This window comes from Nomascus leucogenys, chromosome 22a (assembly GCF_006542625.1).
Source record: "Nomascus leucogenys isolate Asia chromosome 22a, Asia_NLE_v1, whole genome shotgun sequence".
NCBI lineage: Eukaryota > Metazoa > Chordata > Mammalia > Primates > Hylobatidae > Nomascus > Nomascus leucogenys.
In genome coordinates this window covers 58568566-58593445 of record NC_044402.1, presented here as the reverse complement: position 1 = coordinate 58593445, position 24880 = coordinate 58568566, and the positions used below count along the sequence as shown (strand labels likewise).

Sequence of the window (24880 nt, the reverse complement as noted above, 5' to 3'; positions counted from 1 at the left end):
GCTTGGCTTCTCTGCATACTTTTATCTGTATCTCTAAACTCTTATCTAGTGTGTTGATTGAAGAAGAATGCAAATAGAAATTTATGGCTACATAACAAGGCCAGGGCATACCAGCCAAGATAGAGTATTTGAGGGAATGCTGAAAGAAATTACAACACATCAAAGAGGCCATGCACCCTGGCATATTGCTTTCTTTCTACTTCTCTGTCTCCATTTCTTCTTCATGATTCAAGATTCTGTGTCTTTATATTGTGGCATAATGCAATGGCATGATGTAGTTCTGTGGAGCCAGGAATGACAAAGGACTAAATCTCAGCTCTGCCAACATTTTAGCTACTTCATGTTGGGCAGATAACTTATCCTCCCTGAGCCTCAGTTTTCTCACTGATAAAATAAGGATTAAATCAGATAATGTATGTAATGTATCTAGTGCAGGGTCAAGCACATAATAAGTACTCAATAAATGGCATTGATAGTGGTGGTAGTAATAATGATAATAAGGAATAAGAAAGTCAAGAAGAAGAAAAACTATAAATTGACCACAAGATAGAACTAAAGTTATTTGAGGGAATTACTGAATAAAATTTTGGTGTTCTTAATTTGAAAAGATAGTTCACAATTTTATCAACAAACACTAAAGTGACTTATAATTGCTTAAATGACCCTCATAAGAAAAAAGAAAAAGTTTGTCTTCTTGTCATGAAATAACTTTAGGTTCAAAAGATATTTTGCTATTAATCCATTTTTCCATTCTATATAAATAAATCCTTGTTCTGTATTCTTCAAAAATGTCAATTTCATACAAGTCTCCAAAAAGGCTATAGAAACTGTTTCCAATTAAAGCAGGTTGGCAGGGCATGGTGGCTCACACCTATAATCCCAACACCTAGGGAGACAAAGGCAGCAGGATCATTTGAGAACAGGAATTCTCAAATGATCAGTATGGCAAACATATTGAAACCTCGTCTCTATTAAAAAATACTAAAAATTAGCTGGGCATGGTGGCTCATGCCTGTAATCTCAGCTGCTCAGGAGGCTGAGGCACAAGAATCACCTGAATCTAGGAGGGAGAGGTTGCAGTGAGCCGAGATCACGCCACTGCACTCCAGCACGGGTGACAGAGCCAGACTGTGTGAAAGAGAAAAGAAAGAAAGAAAGAAAGAAAGAAAGAAAGAAAGAAAGAAAGAAAGAAAGAAAGAAAGAAAGAAAGAAAGAAAGAAAGAAAGAAAGAAAGAAAGGAAGAAGAAGGAAGGAGAAAGGAAGGAAGGAAGGAAGGAAGAGAGAAAGGAAAGAGAGAAAGAAAGAGAGAAAGAGAGAAAGAAAGAGAGAAAGAAAGAGAGAAAGAGAGAAGAAAGAGAAAGAGAGAAAGAAAGAGAGAAGAAGAGAAGAAGAAGAAGAAGAAGAAGAAGAAGAAGAAGAAGAAGAAGAAGAAGAAGAAGAAGGAAGGGAAGGAAGGAAGGAAGGAAGGAAGGAAGGAAGGAAGGAAGGAAGGAAGGAAGGGAAGGAAGGAAGGAAAGGAAGGAAAGGAAGGAAGGAAGGCAGGCAGGCAGGCAGGCAGGCAGGCAGAAAGACAGACAGAAAGAAAAGAAAAGAAAGAAAGAAAGAAAGAAAGAAAGAAAGAAAGAAAGAAAGAAAGAAAGAAAGAAAGAAAGCAAGCAAGCAAGCAAGCAAGCAAGCAAGCAAGCAAGCAAGCAAGCAAGCAAGCAGGTTAAAGAGACATGACACCTAAAGGCAATACCTGATCCTGAACTGGTCCTTGCCCTCAGGGAAGAGAGGACGATGTAAAAGATCAACAAACAAGACTGAAATACAGACATTAAAATATTACACCAATATAAATTTATGAAGTTGCTAACTGTGTGGTCCAAAACAGCATAACCCTATTCTTAGGAAATACATACTGAAGTATTTAGAGGTAAAGGATCATGGTATATATAACTTACCCTCAAATGGTTCAGATAAAAAAGTACACACACACGTGGTTGGGGAAGGGAGAATAATAAAGCAAACTGGGTAAAACATTAAAAAGAGCTCAATCTGGGTAAACAGTATATCAGTGTTCCTTGTACTACTTTATTTTTGCAACTTTTTAAAGTTTAAAATATTTCCAAATAGTTCAAAATACAAAAATAAATCTCTGGTCCATCCCTACTTAGCAGTCTTTCATATATCTTGTCATCCAAAATTGTCATTTGATTATATAATCTTGCTCTCGGAAAGTGTATTAGACACCACCTAGTTCACCTTCCTAACAATACACCAATCATTTCTTTTCCATTTCTGATAGATTATAACTCAAGGTCCACATGATTTGGTGGAAATTCCATGATAACTAGGGAGTGCCCTGTCCCATGAAGCTATTGGTGAGGGTTTTATATCAGGCAGTTGTAACTATTCATACATGTAGTAGGCTGAATGGCAGCCAAACATATCAAGTCCTAATCCCTGGACACTATGAATGTTACCTTACTTGAAAAAGATTACAAGTTTGTGTAATTTGTCACAGCAGTCATAAGAAACTAATACTAACACTGTCCCTCAGTATCTGTGGGGAACTGGTTCCAGGACCCCCCAAGGATATCAAAATCAACAGATGATCAAGTCCTTAATATAAAATGGCATCATAATTACATATAACCTACATATATCCTCCTGTATACTTCAAATCATTTCTAGATTTCTTGTAATATCTCATACAATGTAAATGTTATATAAACAGTTGTTATACTGTATTGGTTTTTTATTTGTATTTTTTAAAATTTTGTTTGTTATTTTTTATTTCTGATATTTTAGATTCATAGTTGGTTGAATCTTCACAAGTGAATCCTCCAGTATATGGAGGCCCAACTGTATACCTTTAGATCAAAAAACACTTACTGGGCACTGAGGATGTATCAGGGTATTTTTTACATTGATCTTAAATCTTCATTCCTGAAACTATCCAGTAATATCCTCTTGGGATTAAATAAGTTGAACACTGCACCCTTTCTTATATGACTGCCCAATCAACCTCTGAAAGCATTCTGATCACCCTTCCCCTTAATCCCCTCTTCTCAAGGCCACTTTCCAAGTGTTTCCATCCTTCATCATCATAGATGCCTCCTTGTAGACACTTCCTCTTAAAATGCATTGTCATGAACTGTACAAAACAGTTTGGTTGTGACCTCCCCAGGGAAGAGTACAAAAGGGCTATGAACCCTCAGCTCTATTAAGACAGCCTGAGACGGCATTCAGCAGCACCACTGTTGTAAATCTGAGGTCAACAAATCCCTAGTCTTACCACGTGGATTACTGCTATGACAGCCCTTCTGCATCCTACAGGTGGATATTTCAACCTTTGAGCAGAACTTCACATTTTTCATTGTTAAATGTTGTCCTTTTGGTGAGACCAGAGGCCCAACTTTTAAAATTACTCTGAGGATAGATTTCATTCATCTATTACAAAGGGTTTTGTTTCTGTCTGTAGATCTCATTAAGTGTGCCTTCCCTGACTTCATCCAAGTGTCTGCTACAAAGCAGAGGGAAGAACAAGAGAGAGTTCCCTGGGCTAAGCCAGTAGTCACCTCCCTACAGATTCTCATCCAGCGAGGACTTACTGAGCTCCCATGTCCATGAAGACAGTCAGACATGTCACGGAATTCACAATACACTTTAGTTCCCTAATGCCTGTGTATGAAATGTAGGATTCTTCCTAAAATGCCAGTATGTCATGCTTGTTCTCAAAAACTTCCAACAGCTTCCTTGGCTAACCAATTATATCTGTTTCTTACCTGGCTTCATCTTTTTCTGTCCAACCTGATCGCCTTCTAGCAAGCCTCAGCAGTCCAGCACACCAGCCTCCCTGTGACCCCCACCCTCCTCTGCATCTAGCTTAAGTCAAACTCCCTGCCCTGGCACAGTCCCAAACTACTCAAAGTCACCCCAAATCTCCAGGCTCTGACCTCTTAAAACCCTTACTGTTTGCCTACTCATTCTGGTATTTTATCGTATGCTGCTGTACATGACTGTTTAATAATTTCACACATATATATTTAATATCTCCAACAATGGCAAGCTATATAAAAACAGAGAACTTCTCAAACTGTATTTCAAATACAGCCCTGGTTATACCAGAAGTTCAAAATACAGGCCTATTGAAAGTAAGCATAGTGTTATTGAGAGAAGAGAGACAGACCCTCTCATATTGTTTTATACTCAGAAAAAGAAAGAGAAGCAAAATTAAAGGCATGTAGCCCAGCACCTAGGAACCAGACCCGAAACCAAGGAACCAGACCTGAAACCAAGGAACCAGACCTGAAACCAGGCCTGGGCCTACCTGACCTAAGCCTGGTAGTTAAAGATCGACCCCTGACCTAACCGGTTATGTTACCTATAGATTCCAGACATTGTATGGAAATGCATTGTAAAAATCCCTGTCCTGTTCTGTTTCATTCTGATTACCGATGCATGCAGCCCCCAGTCACGTACCCCCTGCTTGCTCAAATTGATCATGACCCTCTCACGCGGACCCCCTTAGAGTTGTGAGCCCTTAAAAAGGGACAGGAATTGCTCACTCAGGGAGCTCAGCTCTTGAGACAGGAGTCTTGCCCATGCTCCCGGCCAAATAAACCACTTCCTTCTTTAACTCAGTGTCTGAGGAGTTTCGTCTGTGGCTCGTCCTGCTACATTATTCTGGATTTTTTTAATTGATTAAGGAATCTATCACCAATAAATCATTATTCTTCATGACAACAAAAAAATTCATAATTTCTTAATCCCAATCTACTTACCTAAAAAAGAGTCTTTCATACTCTTCCATATATCTCTTATAATCTTGAAACTGTCAACTATTTTTTCACATTTATAAAAACGTGATTTGCAAGATTTGCTCCTAAATTCTATACTTTGGGGCATTAATCAGACATTTCTCCAAAAACCAACTCTTTCTTAACTACATACACTGTTATCTCTTACAGTATAACAGACATAACTTAAATGTGAAGTCCTGTTTGTAAAGGAATCAGATCAATGTCCAAATGTCAAGTTCAGCTTCAGACTTTTTATCTTTAATCACTCAACTAAAAATTATTCTCAAGAATTCAGTATAACAGAAAGAGCAAAGAATCTGGAGTCAGGGAGAGTGAGGTATAATTTTAACTTTCTCCTTAGACTTCTGTGTAGCATATAGGAAGTTAGGTAATCTCAGTCTTATTTTCCATAGCAGCCTTGAGAATTACTAGCTGTATGCCCTTGGGAAATTATGGAATCTGGGTATCAGTTTCATCATCAGTCACACAGGGGTAACAATAATCAGGACCTGTCCGCAGGATTATTGTGAAAATTAAATATATTAAGACATGAAAGTGACAGATCCTGGTCAGCTCGAAAACAACATTAGCTGTACTGTAAAGTACTGAGCATACAGTAGGGGATCAATGAAAGATAGCTACTATTAGTCTCTACACTATATTAGAATACTTATTGGTTATGCTAAATGGAAGAGATGGTTATTTATATGTTTATATCCATTTATCTATGACAGGATTCTCAAAATATAGCCCCAGGTCAACAGCATCAGCATTTTGTTAGAAATACAAATTCCTGAAATTTGTTAGAAATGCCAGTTTTCAGGCCTTACCCCAGACCTAGTGAATCAGAAGCTCCTGGGATGGGGCCCAGCAATCTTAACAAGCCGTCCAAGTGAGTTTGATAAGGCTAAAGTTTAGGAACTACTAACATAAATCTAAGGTCTGGGGAAAAAAGTCTTATTTGTAGGTTTTAAGAACCCAAAGCAATACACTCTACTAAGCAGTATTTTTCATTAGTCCTTTATAAAGTTGATGCTTCAAAAATTCCCCTATTTTGGCTGGGGGCAGTGGCTCACACCTGTAATCCCAGCACTTTGGGAGGCTGAGGCGGGCAGACCACCTCAGGTTAGGAGTTCGAGACCAGCCTGACGAACATGAAGAAACCCCGTCTCTACTAAAAATACAAAATTAGCTGGGCGTGGTGGCACAAGCCTGTAATCCCAGCTACTCGGGAGGCTGAGGCAGGAGAATCACTTGAACCCAGGAGGCGGAGGTTGTGGTGAGCCGAGATCGCACCATTGCACTCCAGCCTGGGCAACAAGAGCAAAACTCCATCTCAAAAAAAAAAAAAAAAAAAAAAAAAAAATCCCCTATTTAATCTGAGCCCACAGATATAAAATTATTCTTGATAACTTTGCAATGGTCAAAACCACAGAGGAAATAGAGCTTTTTTTTCCGTTCTCTAAAAGATACCACTGTGTTCTCAGCTTGAGGATTTATATTTTCTTCCCGTCACCAAATCAGAAAATAAAGAATAGTGTGATTGATTTGGTGGAGTCATGAAGTCACTGACTTCACTATGTGGGCAAAGAATATCTGTGCCATGAGTAAATTAAGCTTTCCAAAATCATGATGGAACAGTGATAAAATCTGTGATAGTTGGGTGTCTCCCATGTAGTAACCAAATAGATGACTAACAAACAGGGTGTGCCCAACAATGGCATCCAGGGCCTCTTCCTCTCCAAATGCATTTATGTGTCAATAAATTAAAGTTTACAAAAAGAAAAAATATTTAGACCAAATATCCTCTTTCAAATGTGAAGGAATAAATTTAAAATATAGCTGATAAGTATTGAAGAATATATTTCCACCATAAATTGCCAATTAGATGGATCCTATGCAAGGAAACCACATTATATAGACTTCTCTGGACTCCAATCTTCCCCTAAAAATTATGTATCCCCTTAAATTACTCCTCCTAAACACAGTCTCTCATGGCTCAAGTTCTAATTCCAGGCCCAAGTAAGTGATTAAAGGGAGTCTTCTAATGATAGCTGTTAATGTGCTTCAGAAAATAAAGTCCTTCCTTCTTTCTCTGTCCCCCACCCCATTACCCGAGAAAAGCAAAAGCTAAATCAGTACTTAACTCATAGGTGCCATTTCTCATATTGTTGTCCTATGAATTTCTAGACAGCAAATTGCACGTGATGAGTAACAACAAGCAGTTATATAAAACCCTCTAATATAAAGAGGGAGTACCTAGTGTCATAGGTAGAATAGGCAGAAATAAATGCTGTAAATGACAAAAGAATGTCATCAATTTTATATATTGGAACAATTCTCCAGGTAAAATTTAGCTACCTGAAGATACAGGTATTTCTGAGAGGTGACAGCGTGCTGGCAGTCCTTACAGCCCTCGCTTGCTCTTGGCGCCTCCTCTGCCTGGGCTCCCACTTTGGCGGCACTTGAGGAGCCCTTCAGCCCACCGCTGCACTGTGGGAGCCCCTTTCTGGGTTGGCCAAGGCGGAAGCCGGCTCCCTCGGCTTGCAGGGAGGTGTGGAGGGAGAGGCGCCAGCGGGAACCGGGGCTGCACGTGGTGCTTGCGGGCCGGCTGGAGTTCCGGGTGGGCGTGGGCTTGGCGGGCCCCCCCCCCACTCGGAGCAGCCGGCAGGCCCTGCCTACCCCGGGCAATGAGGGGCTTAGCACCCAGGCCAGCGGCTGCGCAGGTGTACTGGGTCCCCCAGGAGTGCCGACCCACTGGCACTGCGATCGATTCTCAATGGACCTTAGCTGCCTTCCCGCGGGGCAAGGCTCGACACCTGCAGCCCGCCATGCCTGAGCCTCCCACCCCCTCCACGGGCTCCTGTCCGGCCGGAGCCTCCCGAACGAGCGCCGCCCCCTGCTCCACGGCGCCCAGACCCATTGACCACCCAAGGGCTGAGGAGTGCGAGTGCGTGGCGCGGGACTGGCAGGCAGCTCCACCTGCAGCCCCAGTGCGGAATCCACTGGGTGAAGCCAGCTGGGCTCCTGAGTCTGGTGGAGATGTGGAGAACCTTTATGTCTAGCTCAGGGATTGTAAACACACCAATCAGCACCCTGTGTCTAGCTCAAGGTTTGTGGATGCACCAATCGACACTCTGTGTCTGACTGCTCTGGTGGGGCCTTGGAGAACCTTTGTGTCTATACCCTGTATCTAACTGATCTGATGGGGAGGTGGAGAACCTTTGTGTCTAGCTCAGGGATGGTAAACGCACCAATCGGTGCCCTGTCAGAACAGACCACTGGGCTCTACCAATCAGCAGGATGTGGGTGGGGCCAGATAAGAGAATAAAAGCAGGCTGCCTGAGCCAGCAGTGGCAACCTGCTCGGGTCCCCTTCCACACTGTGGAAGCTTTGTTCTTTCACTCTTTGCAATAAATCTTGCTGCTGCTCACTCTTTGGGTCCACACTGCTTTTATGAGCTGTAACACTCACCGCGAAGGTCTGCAGCTTCACTCCTGAAGCCAGCGAGACCACGAGCCCACTGGGAGGAATGAACAACTCCGGACATGCCGCCTTAAGAGCTATAACACTCACTGTGAAGGTCTGCAGCTTCACTCCTGAGCCAGCGAGACCACGAACCCACCAGAAGGAAGAAACTCCGAACACATCCAAACATCAGAAGGAACAAACTCCAGACGTGCCACCTTAAGAGCTGTAACACTCACCGCGAGGGTCCGTGGCTTCATTCTTGAAGTCAGTGAGACCAAGAACCCACTAATTCCGGACACATTTCCAATAACAACCAGCTCTTACTCTAGTTCTGCAGTTTAAATTATGCTAAAGAATAATACATAAATGTTCCTGACACCAGTAATTTTCCTAGAAACCATGATTTGCAAGGTAAATAATCTGTGTGTTAACTGCGCTTTATTCTCGAAAGTATTCTGAAGAATGATGAATCAAAAGGAAAACATTCTTAACAGAACAATCAGTTTCAAGGGCAGGCTTAGTCATACAACTGAACTACTGGAACACTAAAATTTAAATACATCTGGAAAAAAGCCACAGATGTCTGCTCACCAACAAATACAAGTTTTAATTAATTAGCCGATTTGCTTTAAACAAATGTGATTTTAGCTCTGAAAAATACAAAATAAGGCCGTATTAATTTTTTTCTGGAGAAAGGGTTACATTTTAAAAGTCCTCAGGGCCCATCCTCAAGCAGCCTTGGCCCAGGGCTGGGGTGTGCAGGGCACCAGGACGCGAGTGGGAAAGCGAGATGGAGCAGCAGTGGTTGAAGGCCAGGCTGAGGCCTTGGCGTCATCCACTGAGACTAAACAGAGTTTAGTGTTATCTGCTGGACTGTTGAGTGAAAAATATTCTCTGACCTGATCCTGGATTTTCCTTGACTATCAAAAGATTAAGAAACAGGGTCACACCATGTTACCCAGACTGGACTCAAGAGACTCTCCCACTTCAGTCTTCCAAGTAACCGGGACTAGAGGTGTACATCACTGTGCCTGGCCCAGAATTGTTGTCTTCATTTCATTTTTGGATTGTTCTTTGCAAGTGTATAGAAACACAATAGTTTGTTAAATATTGATATTGTATGCTTCAACCTTACTGAACTCATTTATTCATTCTGGTAGTTATTATGCTAGGTTCCTTGAGATTTTCTTTAAACAAGATGCTATCATCTGCAAATAGAGATGGTTTTACCTCTTCCTACTCAGTAAAACCATCAGTAAGAGATTGATGTGTTTCATTTCATTTTCTGGCCTAATGCTCCTGATTCTTTCTACTGTTGTATTTCACTGTTTGGATGCATCATAATTATTTTTACCAATCTCTTATTGATGAACATGTAGGTCATTTCCAGCCTCTTGCAGTTAGTGCTGCAATAGATAACCTATTACACAGAGTCATAGAGTAATATTTCTCAAACTTTTTGGTCTCAGGATTACTTTACCTTTTTATATATAAGTTGCAAGTTTGGGCTTAAAAAGAATTTAATAATCATGAAAATTTTGTTTTCTTATAAAGTTGCTTTAATATTTGACATTGCTACCCTATCTAGATATTTTAAATGATATAATAAAACAAATGATGTCACAAATCAAATATTTAACTTTTTAAACAATATTTTTAGAGATTGCTTTTTTCTGGATAAACAAGGACTTTTAAAACAAAGAACTAAAAATCTTGAAATTTTTAATCAGGTTCCATGTTCCTAATTTTAATGGGTTCTAGTTCACAAGTGCTAGTTAATTCTTCACTGATAAGCCAGATGAAAGTGGAGATCCAAAAGGACCCTCTTCTAAGGAAGCAGCATATGCAAAGCTTAAAGATAAATGAGACCATGGTTTCAAAATATAGAATGGCATACACTTGGCTAAAAACAATTTGATCATCACAACCATTTGGCCTAAACAGCCATTTGGTTGAAAAGGAATATCCCCCAGTTATGGCTTTTTTTCAAGTATCGCTAATTTTGGGACATCATGGGTTGTTTTTCAAGCTTCTGTGCCAGAGTTTTCAGGAAAACTTTTTCTAATAATTGCTTTTGTGTTTCTAACTGATTTTCCAAAGACATTTATGATTTTGACTTTTTCCCTTTTAATGAGCATGCTTTTGAAATAAGCAAAAAACAATAAAAGAAACTGTATCAAAGAGCAAAAAAATCCTCACCAAATATTTTAAGAATATTTATGCATATAAATGTAACAGTAACTTATGCAATCATTTAAAAGCTCCACAATGTTTACTTTTGCCAGTTATATAAACTTTTAAAAATTGACCACGCCAGTATCAACCCTGAGCACTGTGTATATGCTTTTTTATAGCTACATAAATCACAACTTCCTAAGTCACAAAAATTAGCAAATAGTTGAAACAATAAGGTAAGAAAAGGAAACACAACCCCACAACCAAGGGGGACCTGCTGGGATCTGCAACCTATTGAAGTGCTCAAAGAAGTCAAACACTGGACACAGCATCTCATTCGAATTCATATTCTCATTTCACGACTTCTAGTGCAGCTCTACCAGTAGTAGCTGTGGCAAGTTTCCCCTACTTTTAAATGAGGGAACTGAATCAGAAGATTCTGAAGATGCCCTCCAAGTGTGACTCTAAGTAAAACTAACTTTGAGGTCCAAAAGCTGCCAACCTTTCAGAAGTATGATGAGTGTTCATTGACTCCCTTTCTGTGAGAAGAATGTGTGGGAGAAGAAGAAAAGGAGATTTAAAAAGGACTGCAGGCCCCCAAATCAACCTGTAAAAATCAGTGGAGGGGTAGGCAGGGGGCAAGGAGAGCACAGCTGCAGGATTACCACAGGTAAGCCATTCTTCAGTGTCCCAGCAGGACTCTGAGGTAAAGAGGCAACACACCTATCAGTCTCCTCAAAAAGAGTCTGAACCCCAAACTGTAGCTTTTTCTAAAATAAATAAACTAAAAGGAAAAGTACTTGATGTAATAAAAAGAGACACAGATAAGGGAAGCAGATGGGCACCAAAATCAACTTACACTTTAACTTCACAATTTTGTCTGACACCATCCAAGTCAATCCACCCTTCTATACCATAAGCTCTCATTTATAGAATGCCTAACAATATGCCAAGTAATATGCTTTATGCTTATTTAGACTATCTCATTTAAATCCTCACACCAAGCTGGCATTACCACCATTTTACAGATGAGGGCATAAAGAGATTAAGTTCACACAAATAATGAACTGCAAAGCCTGGACACACCACCGTTTACCTGACCTTAAAGGTGAGGCTTCTTCTGCTCCTCTGTTTGATGTACATGTCACAGACTGATAACCTTGCAAAAGATGTTTTCGTTTCAAAGATAATTTGTTCAAAATTAACACAATATACCTTTTACAAAAATGAAAAAAAAAATCCAGTAAAGAAAGGCCTGTCTGGAGACTAACCTCTCAAGCACCTCACTGTCCAAAGGAATAGAACAAACAAGAATAGTTCTCAGAGTCACGACAAGGGTGAAAAAAACAGGGGGACATAAGTGAATAATATTAAATTTAAATTAACAAGATAAAAATTTAGAAAAGGCAAAACTTTTATGAATTATTTAAAAGATAGGGAACACGTCCCTAGCCTGAGTCAGCACTCCAGGCAACTTATTACAGTATCCACACCCCAAACTTTACAGAGGTGTCCTAGCCTGTAAGGAAGAGATCCTCTCCCATAAAGTATGTGTAGAATGAAAGAAAAGCTTGGGAGAGGACAGATGAACTGCCACATGCTGCATCAGAATTCACAATATATTTCCTCAAAGCACAGGGTTTCAACCTTTTATCGCTTGTGATTCTCAACCAGAGAGTGCGTGATGTGCCCTCCCTGAGGGATATTATCAGAATTTGAGAAAAAGGTTCTGTCAAGTGGTGAGAGACAAGACTGACACACCTCTAAGGTAATTCTGATATGCCCCTGAAATAAAAATCACTTTTATAGAAGATGACTAAACGCTATTTACATTACTGGTACCACTCTTAAGCTACATGATAGTTTAAATGAGATTTGTGGGCTAGCTTAAGAATATATAACCACATTTAAAATAATGTTTCTATGTGAGAAAACTCCAAATAGAAACATGCCCTATTTCAACTTTAGGACTCTCCTTAAAAGGTGGGAGAAAGGGGAAGTGACCAATAGTTTACTGTGAAATCCTAAGGGTTCCTTACACAAGATTTACAGAAGGGCTTCAATGGGGTCCAATAACTCCATGAAATTATATGCAAATTTTGTGTGTATCTATTTTCTGGATAGTTTATATTCTCAAAATTACCCATGGTACACAAGTAAATACTACTTCATAGAGAAAGTTAGACATAAGCGCCAACCACTGGATTCAATTAAGTATAAGAATAAAATTAGTCTAGACTTCTGTCCCTATAATATCTTTATTCTCATCTAACCTTCTGCCATCCACATAAACTTGATGCCAGAAGTTGGTCTGAATATTGAGAGAGAAAAAAATCTTACTAAGAAATGTAGCTTTTCCATGCACTAACATATAAATATTTACAGATTTCTGAAACTCCTGAGATTTTATAGATTCCAATAATAACAGGTTTTACTAATGTCACAGAATGCACTGAAATCACTGGGTACTTACCCTTTCTACCTCCATCATTACCCACCATCCACACACCAAATAATTATAGATGCCTAAAATGCATGCAAAATTCTCTAGAATTTAAACTTTCAAGATGATTTTCAAAAGTTGTGCTTCAGAGCTATATCATCAATTACTGCAAAATAAACTGAAATATTCAAAACAATTCCAGGAAGTGAACGAAATAAAAACTGACCTTCATGAGATGCTGATTTATCCATTTTGTAAATGTTTTTTTCTGAACTTTGTCCCGTTCATCTGAAAGGAAAAAAATATATATAAAGATAAGGTTGGTAAAATCTATGAATAAATGACTTTGTGATCATGAATATAAACAAAAATGAGATATTTAAAAGGTATGCTTCAGTGTATTCAAAGTTTCTTGTTAAATTTTGGCAACTTCAGGCTATCTGTAAGAAAGTGTTTAAAGAGCTGCTTGTCAGGTTGGTCTCTTCCCAGTACTGCATTTACCAATATTCCTCCATTAAACAAATGCCCTCTGCCCCTCTGTCCCATAACCCCTCATCACCACCACCACCACCACAAAGTTGTCTAACGTAAGCCTTGTCCTTGCACTGAATTTCCAAAAGCACTTTACCATATGTACATCCCATTTGCTCTTCACAGCCATAAGAGGAAGGGTTACTCCCATTTTGTAGAATAAGAAACCAAGACTTAACAAGGATAAAAGACTTGTTCGTGATTACCCAGCAAATAGTTTAAAGTCTTGACAAAAGGCAAGGCCTAAATTGAGACTTTTTGGCTTGAAGTAGACTCTGGCTGAACATTAATTATGCTGCTTAATATTAAGTAGTAATTTATTATTATTATTATTTGATATGGAATCTCACTCTGTCACCCAGGCTGGAGTGCAGTGGCATGATCTCTGCTCACTGCAACCTCCGCCTCTGCCTCCTGGGCTCAAGCAATTCTCCTGCTTCAGCCCCCAGAGTAGGTGGGACTACAGGTATGCGCCACCACGCCCAGCTAATTTTTTTTTTTTTTTTTTTTTTTTTGTATTTTTAGTAGAGACAGGGTTTCACCATGTTGGCCAGGCTGGTCTCGAACTCCTGACTTCAGGTGATCCGCCCACCTTGGCTTTCCAAAGTGCTGGGATTACAGACGTGAGCCACCATGCCTGGCCTATGCTATTTCTTTCCTAGATTCCCGTGTTGAACTGTATAACAAAGAAATGCCCCAACTAGATCTTCACTGTGGACAATGATCCTGCCCTGGTTCCTACAGACAGCACAAAGAAGAGTGAGGAAAGTTTTCTTCTGATTTAAGGAGAAAGAGCAATCAGAATGCTGTGGTTCATCAAGTTATTATTTCAAAGGAGAATGATAATCATCCAACACCTAGAGCTAGCATTCAAAACTGTATTACGCTATCTTCTTCCTCCCTACTTCTAGACAGCAATTCCTTACTTTCTTATTTTGTCTTCTCTCCTTTCTGCCTCCAGGGCTACCTCTTTCTCCTTCCCTGGTGGTCTTTTTTCCTCTTCTACCATGATTCAGATGTTCTCCATCCTTTCCCGGGGGGTAAGATATGTTTCGGTCTCTTTCTTCATCTCTTTTTCTCCTCATTCTTCATTCCTAACCCCCTTTAAACTATTGTAATATAACTAAAGTTTCTTTGAAAATGTTTGTCCTATTTATTAAAAGTATTTATGTTCTCTAGAATAACTTGAACGTAAACAAAAGTATATCAACTGGGGAAAATATACACAATATGAGACAAATGTTACTATTACGAAAAAACAGCAAGAAGAAAAAGATTAACATTTTAATACATAAGTGGGCAAAAACAGACAGTTAATCAATTTTTTAAAAAGTAATGCCCAAGGGTCAGGTGTGGTGGCTTACCCCTGTAATCCCAGCCCTTTGGGAGGCCAATGCAGGCAAACTGTTTGAGCCCAGGAGTTGGAGACTAGCCTGGGCAACATGACGAAATCCGTGTTTACAAAAAAATACAAACATTAGCCAGACATGGTGGCATGCACCTGTAGTCCCAGCTACTTGGGAGGCTGAGGTGGGTGGGTCATTTGAGCCCAGGAGCTCAAGGCTGCAGTGAGCCATGATGGCGCCACTGTACTCCAGCCTGGGTGACACAGCAAGACCTTGTCTCAAAAAAATAATAAAATAAAAATAAAAATGTAATGCACACAGGTACTCAATCTCACTAACAAAAAATAATAATATAAAGTAGCATAGATAAAACTTTTCTAACTTATCAAATTGCCAAGATTTTATTTTTTAAAAAATTTCATCTTCAAAAGGACACAGGAAACAGACACACATATTGCTGATGAAAATGTAATTTAATTTAAACTCTCTAGACCTGCATTGTTCAGTACTGTAGCCACTGGTCACATACACCTATTTAAGTTTAAACCAAAGTTAATTAAAGCAAAATAAAATTAACAATTCAGTTTCTTTGTTGCACTAATCACAATTTAAGTGCTCGACAGTCACATGTAGCTAATGGCTAACATATTGAAAAGCACAGAAATAGGACATTCTAATCATCATGGAAATTCCTATCAGACAGCACTGCTCTAGAACAAAGCTCTACTGGACAGCACCACTTTAGAATAATTTGATATAGAATAATCCCATCATCACAGAAGTTTCTGTCAGACAGCACTGCTCTAAAACAAAGCTCTACTGGACAACATTGCTCTACAACAATTTGTCAATATACATAAAAAGCCCTAAAAATATCTATGACCTTTCCCGGCAAATCTACTTCTAAAATAGATTCTGAAGTTATAATCATAGTACGTACAAAATGTAACTATGAGAATATAAATCAGAGTGCTTACAATAGGAAAATAAAAATTCTGAAAAAACACAAATGTTCAAGAAAAGGAAATAAAGAAATTTTAGTAAAGTGATACAATGGTCTGTTCAAATTCAACTTGTTGTAAAACTACTCAGTGATAGCATTATCATTTAGAGTTCTCCTACTTTAATGCCAATAAGAATGGGCGGGAGGAACATATAACGTAGTTTTTATTTCATAAGCATTTCTTCTCCAAAGTACCTCATTGAAACACCTTCCATTTCCTATCACTGTCAGGGAGAAACGAAAGGTACTTATATACAGCCCATTTTTTGATTCTGCCTATAATACCTTTTCAGTGCCCCAAACTTCTAATCTACTTCTTGAGTATTTAAAAATTAGAGAAAGGGGTGCAGAAAGCATTCCCAGAGAGTAGAAGTAGTTTGCTAATTCTGAGTATAAATGCTCTGAATTTATACTAAATTTTTTTTTTTGAGACAAAGTCTCACTCTGTTGCCCAGGCTGGAGTGCAATGGCGTGATCTCAGCTCACAACAACCTCCGCCTCCCAGGTGCAAGCGATTCTCCTGCCTCAGCCTCCCGAGTAGCCGGGACTACAGACATGTGCCACCACGTCTGGCTAATTTTTTGTATTTTTAGTACAGATGGGGTTTCACCGTGTTAGCCAGGATGGTCTCAATCTCCTGACCTCGTGATCCACCCGCCTCAGCCTCCCAAAGGGCTGGGATTACAGGCATGAGCCACCGAGTCTGGCCTGGTTTTATCTTTGTTTTGTTTGAGACAGTCTCGCTCTGTTGCCCAGGCTGGACTGCAGTGGCACAATCTTGGCTCACTGCAACCTCCACCTCCCTGGACTCAAATGATCCTCTCACCTCAGCCTCCCAAGGAGTTGGGACTACAGGTACATGTCACCACGCTTGGTGAATTTTTGCATTTTTTGCAGAGATGGGGTTTCGTCATGTTGCCCAGGCTGGTCTCGAACACCTAAGCTCACGCCACCCACCTGCTTCAGCCTCCTAGAGTGCTGGAACTGTAGGCGTGAACCACTGTGCCTGACCCTAAAATTATTGTATTTGCCTGATTCCAAATGTAAAACCCCCAGGCACTTTGCTTAAAACTGCTATCAAAAGCAATGATACTAATAATTATGAACCAATAATATTATCCACAAAATGTTTATTAATTCCTCTATTGGCCCCCTAGGGGCATCATTTATACCTCATTCATCTTTGTCTACCACATACTAGATGCCACAAAGCCTCTATGCCGCAATGCCTCTATGCACTCAACAGATAGATGCCCATTGTGTGAAATAATTTTATTTCAGGAAGGACAATCCAACTGAGGAAAACAATGTAGAATTACTTGTATACATATATACAGTAGTATATACAACTATATCTCTTAAAGCAATAATGGTGTCTTAAATGTCTTTCGGCCTTGCTATTCCTAAACAGTTCAAAATGAACCTAAATTACCAATTTGTATGTAAAGCAAGAACAAGGAAACAGAAACAATTTACTAGTTCTCTTCACTGATAAGTGCAGATTCTGTACTTACTTCATTTACTCACTCTTCATCCTAGCATCTATCTGGTCATTTAACGAGTCCAGTGCTATGGTGGTGCTGGTGTCAGAGGGGTGTGAACCAGAGCAACTCCATCTTGAATAGGAGCTAGGTAAAAGAAAGCTGAGACCTACTGGGCTGCATTCCCAGATGGTTAAGGCATTCTAAGTCACTGGTTGAGATAGGAGGTCAGCACAAGATACAGGTCATAAAGACCTTGCTAATAAAACAGATTGTAGTAAAGATGCTGACTAAAACCCACCAAAACCAAAATGGCGACGAGCGTGACCTCTGGTTGTCCTCACTATGACACTCCCACCAGCGCCATGACAGTTTACAAATGCCATGGCAATGTCAGGAAGTTACCCTATATGGTCTACAAGGAGGAGGCATGAATAATCCACCCCTTGTTTAGCATATCATCAAGAAATAACCACAAAAATGAGCAACCAGCAGCCCCCAAGGCTGCTATGTCTATGGAGTAGCCATTCTTTATTCTCAGCTCGCTGCAACCTCCGCCTCCCAGGTTCAAGGGATTCTCTTGTCTCAGCCTCCTGAGTAGCTGGGATCACAGGCATGCACCAACACACCTGGCTAATGTTTGTATTTTAGACAGGGTTTTGCCATGTTAGCCAGGTTCGTTCCGAAGTCCTGACCTCAGGTGATCCTCCCGCCTCGGCCTCCCAAAATGTTGGGATTACAGGCGTGAGCCACCGCACCTGGCCTACTTTCTTAATAAACTTGCTTTCACTTTATTCTGTGGACTCTCCCTGAATTCTCTCTGGCAAGAGATCCAAGAACCCTCTCTTGGGGTTTGGATCCGGGTCCCTGTCCTGTAACACTGAGACCACCAGGCTGCAGAGAAAGCACTAGTCTTGGTTTCTGAAGCTCATGACCTTGAGAGGACACCTGACAGAAAGGCAGTGTGGTAAGCACACCAATTGAGAGAAGTACATGGCACTCACCATGTATGCAAGCACAAAAGAGAGAAGGACCAACCTCATCCAGGGTAGTCAGGTGGGGCATAAAGGACAGGAAGTAGGGTACCGAGACAGAAGCCAGCCATGTGTCAATTTCTCCACTAAAAAGAAACTCCAACTTAATCATTTAACATTGAAAGAGCCTTGGTTAGGACCCAACTCTTATGATTCCCTACAAGGTTGCTTCCACTATCCCCAAGATACTGTCATTTTTCAAATGGAAGTGCTGACCACATCTCAGTCACAGACAGGGAACTGGGGAATCTGGCTCTGTGAAGTGATGTGAACTTTGGACAAGTGATTGCAAACAATGGAAGTTCTGTGCCAAAGTCTAGCACTCATATCACATTTTCAGCAGTGATGTTCTAAGCATCCAGCAGAAAGAAAACAGAGTAAATGAAAAAAATTACTTCCTAGGTAATATCCATAGTATTCCCATTAAATAACAACCAAGGCCCCGATGCTAAATCCTCAAGAAAAAAAAATTTAATAATATATTAAAAATCTTTATAATTCAAGAATAGAGTTTCCATATAAGTCACAAAATAAATTTAATGTATTATGTGTATTATATAAACTATTTTCTTCTTGGGTACAAAAGGGTTAACAAAATAGATTTCTTCTTTTCTAAGTGAATAAAAACTGGTCCTATAGTTCAAGGAACATGAGGTAAAACAGATTCTATAGATAAATTGGCTAATTACTTACCCAAGCAGTATATTAAGAAAGCTGATTTAATCAAATAATTTACCTCTAAGTACAGAGGATAGGTTCATAACTATACAAAGGTTCTTTTGATCAATGAGGTTTTGTTGTTGTTGTGCTAGATGCTCAAAAGCACTGGTAATAACATGATATTTCGTAGGTACTGCTGAGGTAATATCTAGGAATTACGATCCGTAACTAAAGTACATAAGACACAAAGACTAAAGTTAACTAAATAACACACATAATTCATAAATTCTGATGCTGTTTTCTAACAGGAACAACCTAAACCTTTTCTTTTAAACCATGATCAACTTAAATGAGTCCCATTCAAATAACAAAATATGCTCTTTAACATGAGAAGGTTTCCATAATGCTACAGTAATGAGAAAAGAGTTAATGTGAATTTTAAAGGCTTCATCTTTCTTCAAGCACCTAGAGTCAGAGAATAATTTAAGTCTGGGAAGACTTTGTAAATCACACCACTTTCCATACACTTTATTTCAAAAGGGAGTTATTTCAAAAGGGAGTATTCCAGATTACACCATCTAATTTTCCAATTACAAGTCTCATAATGGTTCTTTATTTCATTTCAGTTAGAGATGTCTAACACTGAGATTTATATTGAGAGCAATGTTGCTACGGCAACAAAAAGGGAAAGTCATTCCTGTGATTTTAAACAATTGAACTTTTATAACATTCCTCTATTTGAAAATTATTTCATTTATAGATTAAGTTTTCAATAAAAATATACATTTATATCCCCCTTAAAAGTGTAACAGCTGAAAATATGTAACGACAATGATGACAAAGTATAACAGAATTGGGGGGAACAAATAAATGCAAAAAGAGTACTGATTATTACAATCTATATTGACTGGTTTTCAGTGAAATCCAAACAAAGCTAAACTCACTCAGTACCACACACACAGTAAGTACTGAGATTATATAAATACATATTCTGTGGACAACAATGGGCAGCGGAGTTCTCTCCAGGGAGCCTCAGAAGTTGTCCTGATTTCAGTACAGGTTTTTGAAAGATGCCCGACAATCAGCTGAACTATCGCCATGCAAACCGAAGCACGTAGTGCAACTTTCCCTTCCCAGTTCTGAAAACATGAAAGTGATAGTATACGTGATACTACTAACCCATACAGCACATCAGTCCCACCAGCTTTGCGTTCCAATCTTGACCATTTTTCATGAGCTGCCCCATCATTCTGCAGGAAATCTGTGCAGCAGTTCCCTAAACTCTCTCCGTACAAACTCTGATGTGTCAGAGTCCTGTTAACTTTCTATGTAGAAAAGAAAACACTGACTAGACACTCCTACTTGCAAGCTGAAAACTAGTCAACACCTCCTTTTAAACAAATATTAACAAAGCCAGACTCCTCTACTATTTTTGTAGGGGATATATGCAACTGTTACTAAAAAGAAACCAAATTGTCTATTTCTCCTTTTCATTTTAAAGTTGTTCTTAAGAAGTCCTTAAAAAAAAGTTTTAATTCCCTTGTTTTGTTTTGCAATGAGGCGAACCAATAGGATGTTAGATTTCACAGCTGAACTAACTCATCACATTCTCTCTTCTAACACCCCAGGCAGAATTCCCCTGCAATAAAAAGAAAAAAAATCCGGCCTAACTTGTTTAACTTATCCCTGATATGTGTGCCAGGAACATGATTTGGAAGGATCACCTTTATAGGCTAGACATACATCCTTCTGGGAAAAAAATACTTTTGGGTATTTCTTTATGTATGCCTTATAGATAAATTTTCATTTGGATTTCACAATAATTCTGAGTTGGGTAGTACTGTCCTCGGTTTAAAGCTGTGAAAATTAAAGTTGTAGAGATTAAGAATCTAGCCTAAAATTCCACAGCCAAAGTGGGATCTTAAGAAGTCTGATTCTAAACTTTTATGTCATCAAACAATGGAACCCCTAATCTAATAATGCAGGAAAAGCGAGGTGCCTGGAATTTAGGAGCACTTCACTTCTAAGTATGAATAAATGAATAATGAAAAGTCAAGACATAAGAACCCTTGTTCTAAACAAGCAAAAGACAAACTATCTTCGACATTCTTATGCTTGTCTGAAACATTAGACCAACAGACCTTCCTGAATAGAAACTGTATGTATACACAGTTACTTCCAAAAAAAAAAAACAAACAAAAATGATCACTACTTACTTCAGCAATAGAGAACCAGCATTCAATCATACCACAATACTGCTGGATTAACAGTTGCCAAGATGCTTTGAAACATCTTTATATGATTTTCTAACCCTATTCTAAATATACTATAAATGAATAAATTGTACCAGCTCCTGTTGAGAAGTTCAAAGTATCTGCTTAGTAAACAGCCGTTCTCTTCCTATCTCTCCTTTTCCAGTTATCTTTAGAGCCCTTGCCTCCGCCACACGAAAGCCTGAGCCTGTCTATTTCACTGAAACCAGGATGATAATAATAATAGCAAACACTTAGAGAGCACTTATTATTTGCCAGATGTCGTTCTCAATTTCACACACATATATAACACACACACACACACTGCACATTATACTCATAACAATCAGTGAGATAACTTTCATTTACAGATGAAGAAACTGAGGCACTTACAGGTTAAACAACTTGCCCAGGATCATGAAGCTACCAAGAGCAGAGAGTGCAGTTTGTAAAAGCCTACTCAACATTATAATTTCATACTTAGGAAATAAAATTCTAACTTTTAAAAAATGAGTTAAAAATAAAAAGTAAAGCTTGGGCTGGGAATGATGGCTCACGCCTGTAATCCCAGCACTTTGGGAGGCTGAGGCAGGTGGATCACCTGAGGTCAGGAGTTCGAGACCACCTGCATGGTGAAACCCCGTCTCTACTAAAAATACAAAAAATTAGCAGGGCATGGTGACAGGCACCTGTAATCCCAGCTACTCGGGAGACTGAGGCAAGAGAATTGCTTGAGCCCAGAAGGCGGAGTTTGCAGCGAGCCGAGATCACAGCACTGCACTCCAGCCTGGACAACAAGAGCGAAATTCTGTCTCAAAAAAAATAAAAAAGTAAAGCTTGGCCCAATTGTCAATGGTGGGAATCCACAGAAGATGGAATTTACCTTCTGTAGCTTAATGACTCTAAAGAGTGGAGGGAGGGGAGCCGCAATGCTTTACTGAGAAGTTACATCAGAATTTAAGGCAGGGATGAGATTTCTGAGTTTAAGGATCAGATGTGAATTTTAAAAGATGGAGAAACACTTTGAAAAAGGCTGTATCTCAAAAAAAAAAAAAAAGGTAAACATTAAGTGTTAGAGTTGTGTAGAAGTAATATGGAGGGAGAAGAAAGGACGCTAGTCAGTTTCCCCGTTACTGCCTGGAAATAGCTCTGTGGTACAACACAGTAAAAATATTGCAAGTAAACAGCTGTAAGATTGTTGGTATTATAGAAGAAAGAAGGAAGGAATCGTTGGGATCGTTGAAAAGATCAGTTCCTGAAAAAGATGGACAATGGATGGTTGGTGAACAGGGAGCTGGGTGAGAACAAATCAAAGAGGCTGCACATCACCACCCCATCCCCTGTAGAATCCCATCTCAAACCACCTGTGAGCTATCAGCTCACACCCAATCATCAGCTGACAGCACTGCCTCACTCTAGTGACACCTCACTTGCCTAACTGATTTGACCTTCAACCACAGAAATCTCAGCCAACATTACTTGGTGACTGGAGGTTGTGGCTGCCACATAGTTGAAATGGGTAATAGGAAAAAGTTCCGACTCTCATTTTAATTGAAAAATCTTACCAAATGTTCATTCCCACAGGAACATCATTATGGTTTATTTCTATTAGTATAGAATTACAACTGATGTTCACGTTCTAGTCAATCCAACTTTCATCCACTTGTCTGTGACTCACCTCTGTGGAAGGACAGACTTAGAGGAAGCTACTTAATAACTCTGAGCCTTAGCCACAGTCCACTCCCCAGCCACTCGCCCCTCCACCCTACTTTTGTTAAAAGGAAGGTCCTTACCAGGAAAATTCTACCCAAGTTATCACATAAAATTATTCATCATTAAGAAAAAGTTTCCAAAATACTTTAGGACTCCATAGGTGAAAGTATACAAATGCTGTTATTTCCCCGTAATTTCTTAGCTTAGTCACTACTGCAAAGTCCCATATACATAAAGCCTACAGTTGGTCTCACAGTAATAAATATTGTCTGCCTCTGTTTTGGCAACAAAAGATTCTCATGTTGCTGCATGTACAAAGAAATACTGTAAGGCGTTAAGAAAAGCTTTCTTCTTGCACATTTCAAGAGAAGTGTGGAAATAACAAGTCCAACACACAGCTACAGTAAAAGCTTTGGATTTATACTACCTGGCAGTAATGAAGAAATTATACAATATTAGAAATAAGACAATTCTTAAAACAAATGAAACCATTTAAAAATATAGAAAATAATGCTTTTAAAATAGTTGGGTGGGAAGAATATTTCAAAACAAGTTATGAACCAAAAAAAACTAAACAAATAAAACTATCAATTTTGACAAACCACTGATATAACAGCAGACACTGTAGACAAAGTTTAAAAACTCACTAGAAGAAAACATCTGCTATATACGTAAAATATAAATCAATAATATCCAAATAGAGTAATAACTCCTATTAATTAGTAAGAAAAAAGAACAGATCTTCCTAAATTACAAATGATGTGAGCATACAATTCATAGAAGAAATGCAAATGGCCAACAAAAATATGGGGTAATACTAAAGCATCTTTCTAATCAGGAAATGCAGATAAAATGATTTCATATTGGCACAAATTTCTAACAACGATAATGCCGAAGGCAGAGAAATAGGTAGTCCCAAGCTACTGTAATGTGGGTGTGTAAAATGGCAGACTTTTTTATTTTTGATTTTTTTAACAGACAGGGTTTCCCTCCGTCATTCAGGCTAGAGTACAGTGGCATGATCATAGCTCACTGCAAACTCAACCTCCTGGGCTCAAGCAATCCACTCAACTCAGCCTCCTGAGTAGCTGGGTCTACAGGCACACCCCAGCACCCCCAGCTAATTTTTAAAATTTTTTGTAGAGATAGGATCTCCGTTTTTTGTCCAGACCGTTCTCCAACTCCTGGCCTCAAGCAATCTTTTAGCCTTGGCTTCCCAAAGTGCTGGGATTAGAGGTATGAGCCACCTCTCTCGGCCACAAAGACTCTTTTGAGAGCAATTTAGTAATGTCCATTGTAACTTAAAATCCATATACTTTCTGAACCAATAACTCTACCTGTACGAAACAAATACTTTGCTTATATATGATTAGCATACTAAGATGTTTACCACAGCAAAATATTTGAAACAATTTGAATATCAGTCACCAGGAGACTAAATGAATGAATTATAGTTCAGCTTTCACCTATCCTATAAAATTTTAATAAAGGAAAATCTGCACATAGTAACATAAAAGAGGTTTACAAGATCAGTGAAAAAAAAAGAAAAATAATAAATATATATAAAAGATGTATATCATGAGGAAGAGGAGTTTCATCAGTAGAAGAGAGTGGAAGCTATAAGGAGAGAGGCTGGTACATGGTGTCTTTCATATCTCATTCTACATATTTCTAGATTGAGTGCCTGATCATTTTACAAAGAGGGTGTATTTGTTTATTACTATTAATAATAACTGTGAGGGGAAAATGTGTTTCAAGTTATTTTATTCATTTATGTATTACATATTCTGGTGGACTCTACGGAACATATAAAAAAAAATACTGAGACACATGCCAGAGTACCCCATTCTGGTCTGAAGACAGAGTTAAGCACTCCAGGTATGACTGGACTTGCTCTTAGGCTGATGGCTGCAGGAGGGAAGGCAAAGGGGAGAAGACAGGGGAGGGGTGAGAGTTGGCGAGCAGAGGTGGAGGTGCAACTGGT

General features: G+C 39.2%; 1 protein-coding gene across 22 annotated transcripts in view; it reads right to left on the bottom strand.

Annotated features, from left to right (window-relative positions):
• The window catches only part of DST (dystonin), a 492147-nt gene that overhangs the window by 262804 nt on the left and 204463 nt on the right, over positions 1-24880 (bottom strand). For all 22 annotated transcript variants that reach the window (XM_030802620.1, XM_030802603.1, XM_030802607.1 and 19 more), the window contains one exon: positions 13103-13164. In XM_030802620.1, the coding sequence (XP_030658480.1) occupies positions 13103-13164 (62 nt within the window). The remainder of the gene's footprint in view (positions 1-13102; positions 13165-24880) is intronic.